The 11496-nt window shown below is 35.9% G+C and overlaps 1 protein-coding gene and 1 pseudogene across 2 annotated transcripts; one reads left to right on the forward strand and one right to left on the reverse strand.

Annotated features, from left to right (window-relative positions):
- Window positions 1-238: 238 nt before the first annotated feature.
- Window positions 239-3303, reverse strand: LOC143586592 (uncharacterized). Its single transcript, XM_077068105.1, has 2 exons — window positions 2582-3303; window positions 239-1661 (listed from the first exon to the last, which is right to left on the reverse strand). The coding sequence occupies exons 1-2, from the start codon at window positions 2959-2961 to the stop codon at window positions 359-361; spliced, it is 1683 nt and encodes a 560-aa protein (XP_076924220.1). The 5' UTR covers window positions 2962-3303; the 3' UTR covers window positions 239-358.
- A 666-nt stretch (window positions 3304-3969) lies between these two features.
- On the forward strand, window positions 3970-9628 carry LOC143586585 (uncharacterized; annotated as a pseudogene). Its single transcript, XR_013144732.1, has 11 exons — window positions 3970-4008; window positions 5145-5279; window positions 5342-5407; window positions 5987-6167; window positions 6327-6522; window positions 6616-6666; window positions 8577-8668; window positions 8894-8958; window positions 9047-9138; window positions 9224-9328; window positions 9415-9628. The product of XR_013144732.1 is annotated as an uncharacterized LOC143586585 (transcript).
- Window positions 9629-11496: the final 1868 nt, after the last annotated feature.

Genomic DNA, 11496 nt, shown 5'->3' on the forward strand with positions numbered 1-11496 from the left:
CAAACACCACTTCTTCATTCTCACGTAATGAATCATTTCATTCCTCCTGTCATTACTACATACCAAATGCTATCTAAAAGTAACTAAAGAACCTTTTTTTCTTTTTTTTTCTAAATGTTTGTTCCATACTTCCATTGCGTTTGGACATCCTTCAATTAACTGAATACGTTACCACCAAACAAAACTGATTGAATTACATAAAAGTACAAAATGGTCATGCAACAAAAGCCATATATATGATGAAGCATCCCTGGATTATTTGTTAACAAAGAATTAGAAATACAAAAACAAACAGAACCCAATATCCAACAAACCACATATATTTCCATACAACAAAAACCAAACACATCACATAAAATCAAACTTCCATGCTTCTATCTTGTCTTCCCTCCAAATCCCCTTTCCCTCCAACCTTAACCACATCACTTGATCTTCGAACCGGAGACTCCACCTCAAACCGCCTCTGAACATGACCAGCCGCCACAGCTCCACCATAACTACTAACATTACTAAAAATCAAAGCCACAATACCAACAACCGCCGCCACAAACGCCGCCCCAAATGACCTATTAATATTCCCTACACCACTCGTACCAATAGCAAACCCAACAAACGCCCCAAGCATCCGAACCCATGAAAACCAAGCCGCGAACACACCTTCTTTACCCGAAGGCGCACAATCCATTAACAATATCCGACTATGCGCGTGTAGCACACCCGAAGCCACACTTTGCGCTGCCGCAAGAAACAACACGTGATTATTATGCCAGTTTTCGTTACGGTAGTAAAACCCCATCCCGGAAGTTAACGTGGATAACAAGAAACCGAATATTTGCATTTTAACGGCGTCTGATTTAATAAGTTTTTGTAAAGGGTGTAATAATGGAAGGGCTAAAACTGAAAAAAAGAAATAAGTTAACCAAAGGAATATTACATCTTTCGGAGGTGTACAAAGTTGTCCGACAATGTAAAGTACGCCGCCAGCAAATATACTCATTGTCGAAAACGAGGAAAGAAAAACACCAACAAGACTTCCAGCCGCATGTGGGTAGTTAAAAATTGAAATAAAGTATCTAGAGGACACTCTAGTGTTACTATTAAGTAATGATTCTTTTCCGTGTGATCTGACTGCTGTGATAATATGTGCAATTCCCGCAAACCATAGTATACCACTAAATATTGAAACAACCCATAGGCTAACAAACCCTTCGGAGTTACGTAGCATGTAGTACGTAAATGACGCGATGGCGGCTGCTCCTAGGAAGCCGCCAGCCGTCGCGTAAAGTGAGAGCCAGCTGGAGACAGCTTGGCGGTTAGGGAATTGGAGTTTTCGAATAGTGGCGCCTACAAAGCCTCGGACCATGAGACCGAGGTGGCGGTTGTGGAAGGCTGAGCCGACCGCGTTGGAGGCGACAATGGCAGCGACGTAGGGTGGCATGATCCATACGGTTTTGATGGCGCCAGCTGGGAGGCAGAAGCTGGCGCCTATGGCCGTGGCGATGGCGGTTATGAGCTGGGAGTTTGGACGGTGGTCGAGGTGGATGGAGATGTAAGCGAGTAGCGGTCCGGCGAGTATTAGACCGCAGAACCAAGAGATTGAAGTCCATTCTAGTGGAGAGAATTTCAAATTGCCTATTCTGCCGTATGTTAATGCTTCAAACCTGAATTGAATCAAACATGTGTTGTTCAGAATTTAGATGATCTAGTCAAAATTTTATATCTATAATCTATTGTTATGTTACTATTTCTTCTTTTAGATAATCACAAAAAATAGTGAAGTTTTGGTGACAGGTTTGATAGTTGAATAAAAGTAGATACACTAATCAAATACGGAGTATCACATAAGCCATAGTTATACGTGGGATATTATTTTGGCATAACCAAAGAAGCACATAAAATATTATTTTTACATAATTTTCACATTTTTAAAAGAAGAAAAAGAAAATAAAAAGTAATAAAACTTATACGAGGATCGTTAGATCTTATGTTGTGTTGATTTTCGTAAATTGTAAACTGCAATCAAGCATGAAAATCATATAATTTTTTGCCTATTTAGGTGAATTATTGGAAAAAAATTAGTTTTAGATGGTTGACAAGAATTTAAGTGGTTTTAGGTAATTTACTACATCATATAGCGGATCATCTGTACAAGTTAGCATACATTCCATGTGTCTGTCCCCATCATTCAATTGTTCAACACGTGTCGTCCATGTGAAATCCGCTATATAATGGATTACGCAAGGTCCTTTTACCGACATTTACCATCTGGAAACGTTGCGTAGTCCACTATTTTAGATATTAGACTCCACATGGATGTGTATTGTAATCCGTGTCTGAGATAACAAATTACCTAAAACCATTTAAACTCTAGTCAATCGTTTAAAACCACTTTTTTTCTTTTAAAACCACCTTTTTCTTTAAATCACCTAATCCAACAAAAAAATTCAAAAATAATAATTTGCAAGATTGAACAAAGTTATATTAAATGGAATTGGGACGTTTTGTTTTAAAATGATTGTGCGTTTTGTTTTAAAATGATTGTTCGAACACTTATAAAATTCAAAAAGAATACGAGACTTACAACATGGTTTCCTTTTTCGTGCAAAAAAGACCTTTACCATTCTTGTACCACCCCCGAGCTGGTTCTGGTGGCGGGTTACTAAAACTCTGACTGATGATGAGTGGAAACACAACAGTAAGAAGAACTGTGTGCGTAAAATACGAACAAAGTTCATAAAGACACCAACTTATAACCTCCCCCTTTGTGGGTTTATCTTCATATTCCTCGTAATCTTCTGTCTCGGTTTCACTCTTCTCCGCCAATGTCTCTATGGCTTTTACATCCATCGAGTGTTCACTTTCATCGTCCTCCAATGTGTTTACATTAACTGAGTATCCGTTTTCATCGTGCTCAATGGATCGTGGTGGTGTGGTGGCTACAACATTTGTCTCTTCGGACATTTTTTGTGATTGAGAACAAATTTGAAAAGTTAGGTGGTGGGATGGGGTTTAAAAATTGGTGTATGAAATAAATAGCTGTGGGAGGGGAACTATCGAGAGTTTTAGTTTGGCTTTGTAATGTTCAATTTCATAGGTGGTATAACCCGGTTTTTTTTTTCTTGTTTTTTTTCCTCATTTGTTTGATAGGTGTACTTTATAGCATGTAGTGATGTTGAGTGATGGCATAAATATACATTAAATTAAAGAAAAGAATATATGTATGACTTGTTTTATATATCATATTAACATTTCACAAGATATCAAGTCGATGAGTCTTATGGTGCTATCACTTGCTATACAGTAATATATGCGAATAAGATTTTTTTTTTTTTTTGTTGATGAGAGCAACATGCGTGACGTTCCATGCTCTTAGCCAGAATGCTTCAGTTGCAATTTGTGTTCAAAAACTTAATACTTAACATGATTTTAGGAATAAGAGATAGGCGCATACACATAGGAAAATAAGGTGATGGACCGATGGCTAAACAATTTGTCTTAGGTCGGGACGCTTTGTGGCTAATGGCCAACCCACCTCAACTAATTGTTTATAGGTCTGGACGCTTTGTGGCTAATGGCCAACCCACCTCAACTAATTGTTTATAGGTCTGGACGCTTTGTGGCTAATGGCCAATCAACACCTTGTTAAACAAAAGAAAAAAAAAACAAAAAGGAGTTAACCCATGCCTCTCCAAGCAACATGGGCGTCAAAGGGGTTGGGAGGGTGGGCACCAGTATTTTTCCCCGAATTCATTAGCGTGTTTAATGCCCAAGAGGGCTAGAATATGTGGGATTCACCCCTCATGCATCAATCTAACTTTTTTTTTTCTGTTTAAACTCTACTTAGCCCATAAGTCCACAACGCATAGTTAAAAAGTTTTTTGTTTGTTTGTGTGTTTTTATAAATGCTACACACACACATACCCATCTATCCTTATTCCTAAATCTAAACTACACCAGAAATAATCTACTATGACGCCAAGGTTTGAACTCTGGTCTTTACTCCCAAAGGTAAGAACATTTACCACCCAACCAAGACTGGAATGGCTAGTTAATGGATTCCTGTCTACATAACATTTTACATGACGCTTTAACTAGAGGTTTTTAGTTAGCTCACTACACATAGCCTTGGTATAATTCTCTCATGAAAATTTGACATTGATTGTATATTATAGTTGTTCAAGAGTTAAGTCCAACCCATTGATTGTATATTTATATATTATATAATATAGTGAATGTCAGTATCGTAACAAATCGAGTTTAAAACAGATCTCTCACAACATAACGCGGAAGGCAATCATCTAGTTATTGATTAATGCCTCAATAACAACTAATTTCATAAAGAAAGGTGCGAACCTTAATGAGTTCGGATTTCATTTCAAGCTAGCTTGCTGCACCTACCTTTTTAATAGGTTAAAGTTATAACTATCTATAGCCAAGTTACATTGTATCCTGTTCCATTTCATCAGGCACGATAATGGTAAAAGAAACTTAGCAATTTGTGGAGGCAAGATACCATACACACCATGCAAACAATAAGTCATCCGCAAGGAGACACCCACAGAAAAGGTATTCTCCGCAGGAGGGCACAGATCCGTCGCGGAGGAAACAAGATGAGGTTTAACGGTAAAAGGATCCACTCTCTCGCTTTCTAATATAAATATTCGCTATTTATCATACTGATTCTCACGCTGGAAGGTGGTTATGAGAAGACCCTCGTATTTCCCTTCTCGTAACGAGATCACGGTGTTCAGTTTTGCAGGTCATCACCGTTGGAACTCACAACCGTTAATAGTAATATCATCGGGAAATATTAAGCTGGGCCTATTAAGGGTCGACTTAGATATCAATCCATCTTTGGATGAGATAGTAGGTTAAATCTAATGAGGTTTGTTTCTTCACAATTCTTATTCTTTATTAATTTTTTTTTCTGGTTAATGTTGATTTTTTAACAATAAAGATGTTATTAACTAAAAACGCCTTTGGTTAAAAAAAGTTAATAACTGGATTACATGAAAACTTTTCTATTTCTGGTTACTTAACTTAAAAACTAAACCCTGGGCTAGGGTTTAAACATACCTGAATCACCGTCGTTGGCAAGAAATGGCCACCGTATTACGGCGTCTGTCGCTGGATCCTCCTACTAGCACGTCCTATTTCACCACCAGAAGCATCCGTATCCTCGAACCTTGTGCTCCGTTTCTAACTACGAAGCTTCGGCGTTGAATTTGGACAATCGCGTTCCCGCCACAATCATCACTGGCTTTCTAGGTTCTGGAAAGGTCCGTAATTATTCAATTCCTTCCCTCATTATTAAATATTATATAATTGAATTGAATTGCAGACTACTCTGTTGAATCATATACTCACAGCTCAACATGGCAAGCGGATTGCTGTCATCGAAAATGAGGTATACGAATTCAGTTAATTTACAAATTGAGTTCATGTTATTACTGCATTACTTGTGCATTCAAAACTATCCCCTGTTTTAGTTCGGACTGTGAAAGAGCTGGCTTGTTTCAAGCTCTTTTTCTAAACCTCGTGCTCGTCTCGTGAGTCTTTTTCGAGCTCGTGCTCTGTTCGTTTATGATTTATGAATTAGTTTATATGTGTTTTTATACATTTTGGGAAGAACCTTAAGCGAGCCTAATCTCGGATCAAGCTCGTGTAGTAACTTAATCGAGCCAAAGCTCGGCTCAAGCTCAGTTGTGCATTGTGAAATTAATACATAGAAGTCCATAATAAGTAAGACTTAAAAATACACAAGGCTTGACGAGCCTAAAAGAGCTTCCTATACAAGACTCTAGCTTGGGCTCGATTACTAGACAAGCTTTATTTGAGGCTCTGGCTCAGCTAGAGCTTGAAAAATTTTGGCTCGTATAGAGCTTTTTCTTCGATCCGATCTCGAGTAGCTCGGCTAGTTTGCACCACTAGTTTTAGTGTTCCGGTTTTTATTCTATGTTATATATAATTATGTATGCTGTTGCAGTTTGGGGAGGTGGACATTGATGGTTCTTTGGTGGCTAGCCATTCATCTGCCAAAGAGGATATTGTGATGGTCAATAATGGTTGTTTATGTTGTACTGTGCACGGTGAGCTTGTCACAATACTTTTGGAGTTGGTTAAAAAGAGGCGAGACAAGTTTGATCATATAGTGATTGAAACGACAGGTACGAACTATGCAGTTTGTTACATGTCTAATGACCAGAATGAATTTTCATTACTGTTTTTTTCAACTGTTTTAATTTCATTTTGAACTCATAAATGTGTTAGTTTTATCTCTTGTGGCAGTCAAATGAATGTATACCCTTTGTTACATACATTTGCAGGCCTTGCAAAACCTGGACCAGTGATTGAAACATTTTGCACCGACGAGCAAGTTCTCGTTATGTGAAACTTGATGGAGTTGTTACTCTGGTCGACTCTAAGCATGCTATGCAGCATCTGAATGAGGTGAAACCGAGATTTGTGGTAAACGAAACAGTGGAACAAGTTGCATATGCAGATCGCATTATTCTCAACAAGGCACTTCTTTTACTTTGTTTTGTGGATCAGTTATACATTTGCTTAATCATTTATATCCAGACTGTTATTTTTTTATGTTTGATAATATTGCAGGTAGATTTGGTAAGCGATGCTGACTTGGAGGCTTTGACAAAGAAAATAAAGGTTGAGTTTTCTTATGTCTCTAGAACAGATATCTGATACGAAGTTCAAAACTGAATGCAAGAAACTGCAAACTGATTACATGTTTTTTTCTCAGTAAACTAAATCCCAATTCTCACAGACCCCTGTTTGTGCCAACACTAAAAATCTTTAACCACTATATAAAAAGTACATACTAATTACAAAAGTGAAAGACTCTAATACCCTTCTAACTTGTTAATTACTGTCACATTTGACAACACTGATGGATTTCAGTAGAATATAGCATGGTAGGATTGGGTTTAGGTGTCACTTGCACTGGAGCTTAGTCAACATTTAAGTAAGTTTGGTTTAAGTCATTGAACTTCCTTGTAGTGTAATGGTTTAATTGTCGGCATAATTGGAACTTGGAAGTGCATGGATTTAATTTGTATATAGCAGGCTAAGGTTTCAAATTGATTAAGCAAGGGATATGTAAGATTGGTTGATGGTAAAACGGTTTTTTAGTCTTGCATGTCAGTGCCAAGAAGTTCTGTTTTTTCACTTTACAGTAAATGAATACTAGATTAGTTTTCTTTATCTTATAGTCATACTTGTAAATGACTTATACTTGGTGTCATGGTGTGGAACTGAAACTAAATAAATACAGGAATCATTTTATCATATAGTTTGTTTTCATTAGGAGGTCACCTATGAGGTGTTGTTTATGACTGTAACCAAATAGCATCAGTAGGTAACCTGGAGAGTAGGAACTTGAATCAAGTGCAACAAAAATGAGCATGAACATCTTTAACTAACTCCAGCATGGAAGGGTTACAGCAAACAAGTGAGGAAAATAAACCTGTATGGGAGATCACTTCCGTGCCTTTTAAGTACCTACCAGCGAGGCAGTGATAACCCTGTAAAGATACCGGAATCAACAATCTGGTCGCTTCAAAAATGCAAACCTAGACAGTAGGGACTGATATCAAGTTCAACAACTAGGAGATGACCGTAGTGATATATTCCAATTCATTTATGATTAATTTGTCACTTAATTCGAAATTCTTTTATAGATTCCAATTTCTTTAAAATTCCTTTTTTTTGGACAATTTTAATTCCAAATCCAAAGGCCCCCTTATTCAGGAATCAGGATCTTCTATGAAATAATCAGTATCATTAAGAGTTTTATACTCTTATCACGCTTTTGGTATCACCAACAGACCAAGTATCACGCTTTTGGTATCACCAACAGACGAAGTAGGTTGGAAATTTTTTGCATGCCCCCTCGCTGGAAAGTGATTGAACCAATAGTGAGTGTGTGTGGCCGTGTGTATATATAAATGGAAAGGGTTCTTTTTGTCGTCTAGTTATTTGTGGTTCTCTGGTGAACCGTCCGCTATATATATAGTTGTACACAACACACACCTCCACTAATCTTTGCGTTGAAGACAGATGGTGGGGTAAGGAGGGTATGCGAGGCAACATAAATACCTTTTGAACCCCCACTTTTATTTTTGTATGACACTCATTATATTGGTTCAATCTGACCAATGTGGGACATGGAAAAACATGCCAAACTCCACATGGGTTTCTTTGAGATGTATTTCATTACTTTAGATCTTTGAGATATCTACTTTTAGTACATATGGAACAAGATGAATTTGAGAGAGAAGAGGAGTCCATTTCATTATGCGGTCTCTATTCTCTTTCTGCTCCGTGTGCAGTAAATTACCAACTTAACCACTTTAGTTAAGTTGGCTAGTCCTTATTTAAACAACAATCCCTATACTAACAACAATAACCACTATTAGCTACGCACTCCTAAACATACCATAAGTCCGTAACATACTTATATAGAATTAATTGAATCTCATTATTTTTTTCTTCAACTCATGAAGCAATCTTTTAAACGTGTTATTTAAATTTTAATTTGGATTCTGTGCATTTTGCAGCACATAAATGGAATGGCACAGATAAAACAAGCTAAGTTTAGCGATGTTGATATGGATTTTGTGTTGGGAGTGGGAGGCTACGATCTTGACAGGTGATGCTTATGTGATATTTGTTTCATATTTATGTAAACAAACTCGACTATTATTCTCTTATACATACGTGTCTGCACACACATTCACACCATATTATTTGTTTCTTATATGCCTTTTTGGTCCATTGGATATATTATTCCCACATATTCAATAAGGCTTATGCAGTTGATTATTAAAAACATAGCATTTGTTGCTTATATATATCTAGCTTTTTGGTTATGCAGAATTGATTCTGAAGTTCCATCAGATGGTTCTCACTGTGAGAATCACACTCACGAACATGGGCACGGTATCTACCCCCTTTTCATTTTTACGCATGCTTCGTTCAGGTTTATTTTAATATTTAATTATATAAATATAATCTGGTTTTTAAACAGAATGTCACCAAGGGCATCATCATGATCACAAGCATGATTCAGCTGTATCCAGTGTGAGCATTGTTTCTGAAGGAACTTTGGACCTTGACGAGGTAATTAATATTTAATACACACATGTTTCAAAATCGTTTTTATTTTCTTTATTTAAATAACCTTAAATGCACATGATCAATCCAGCTTGATGATTGGCTTGAACGGCTGGTCGAGGAAAAAGGAGACGATCTTTATAGGATGAAAGGCGTCTTGTCAGTCAGTGATTCCGACGCACGCTATGTTTTTCAGGTTCTATCTTTATTTCTAACTACCTATGATTCTTTGTATTGTTTGACTATAATAAATAAATTAAAACATAAATGTTGATGTATTAGGGTGTGCATTCCACTCTAGATGGGTGCCCAGGTAAAGCATGGGATCCAGATGAGAAGAGAGTTAACAAACTTGTATTTATTGGAAGGAATTTGGATGAATCTGCCTTAAAAAAAGGCTTCAAAGGTTGTTTGGTGTAATTCTCTCTTCTTTTTTTTTTCCGGTTAGTTATTGCTATTCTAATTGTATAAAAATTTTATCAACTAACACTTAGATATTTTTTATTCTATAAGAAGAACATGATAAGTTTAAAATAAGTTTAACTAATATAATGGTCAACATAAATATCTAATTTTATATTTTTTTTATTTAGTATTGTAGGATATAACTTTGTATATAATAAAATGATGGCTTGGGGACGTTGATGATTCACACGTAGCATGTTTGTTAGTTGTTACTGTGACTATTGTATGAAAAGATTATTGGAGTAAAATCAGTGACACAAATTTTCTACAAACCCCAGTAAATTTCATATAATATTATGAGTTTAAAATTTTTAAGATTTACATTAAAGGTGTAAGTGTAATCATGGTCGATTGATTTTTATTTAAAGGATGGTTGATCAATACAAAGCTAAATTGTAGTTTGGTTTGTTTATTTGGGTCACCTCAACTTTGTTAATTGGTCCGTTTGGGTTTATTCCAGTCGGTCAACTGGTTAACAAAGGCGACTATTATAAAACTTTTAAACTTCAAATAGTTTCAATTGGAAACAAGACCTCAGTAAGATGTCTTGGAAAGACTCGATTTATTGAAGTAATGATTTGGTAGAGAATGATGAGATGAGTTGCTAATTAAACATCTGTCTGTTGTATACGTAACAAACAGAGAAGTATAAGTATTCTTTTGTGAGGGAGTTGAGTGGCATATACAAAATCCCCACAAGAGTTTAAATGCACGTAACATCACCCGAATGCAAGACAAATGACTTGCAGTATGGTCTTTGTATAACATAATATTAAAACTCTCTAGGTTAGAATATATATATATATATTTTTAATGATTATAAATGATGCACAGAATTTGATGTAATAACAACGTAAGGAGGGTGGTGACACGTGACCGCACGAATATTCCACTCACGGAGAGAATAATCCACGCTGGCACCGTAATTACCTCCCCCAACACCTATACACCCACCCACTTGTTTTCTTTTTTCCCCATATTAATCCGACGGTCAAGATTGCACCCACTAAATGACAATTAGATTATCCTTATTTTATTATATAAAATAAAAAAAAAAGAATAAAAGTCGGCAAACAAATGTCATGTTATGTTGTTTGTTTCAAATTCGTCGCCGATGTTTCCTCTCGATGTTCCTCGTCCACATCATAACTCTTTGTCGTTTCTCCCACGTTTCACTTTCCTAACACTACTCAAATTACCAATTTACCCTTTGCTTCCTCTTTTAAACTATTAATGATTAAGTTGACTCGGTAATTTACATCATTCTCAACAGTTTTGTATGTTATCTTTCGCTTACTTGGAAGTATTATATAATATAATATTGTATTGCTTTGATAAAATATTATTGTGTATGATATGATCATGTAGCAAGTAAACATATAAAATGAGACAACAAATCCGAGTTAATGGTGTTATCTTATGGTGAATAGTTCATCATTAATGTAAAACGACTTTTAGTTATTTGATTTTGCCGATCCTAAAATAGAAATAATTATTAAAACAATTTATTTTACCTTAACTCTCAGAAATTTCATGACAAACTAGAAGGAATAAAAGTGTTTCTAAAAAAGTAAACATTGTTGTTTGGTGGTTTTTTCTTGATATATTACCGACTAGAACAAATCTTTTCAAATAAAGGGCTAGATGCAGGTCCGTCTTCTTAAATTGTTAAATTTTTTGTTCATGCAAAATGTGAAATAGAATTGGGCCTTGTAAAAAGGTTTTTTCTTTTGTTGAGTTTAAACAATTTATTTTTTTTAAATTGAGTTACTTGATCATAATTTGGGTTGTGTAAAAAATTAATTGTATATAAATAGGCTTAAAGATATCTTAAAATGATACTATAACCCCCAATCTTTTGATTAGGAGTTATACCCATTTACCACTTGACCAAACTAA

The sequence above is a fragment of the Bidens hawaiensis genome, unplaced genomic scaffold (assembly GCF_021521415.1).
Source record: "Bidens hawaiensis isolate Kalapana, Puna unplaced genomic scaffold, B.hawaiensis_p1.1 tig00034712_1, whole genome shotgun sequence".
Lineage (NCBI taxonomy): Eukaryota > Viridiplantae > Streptophyta > Magnoliopsida > Asterales > Asteraceae > Bidens > Bidens hawaiensis.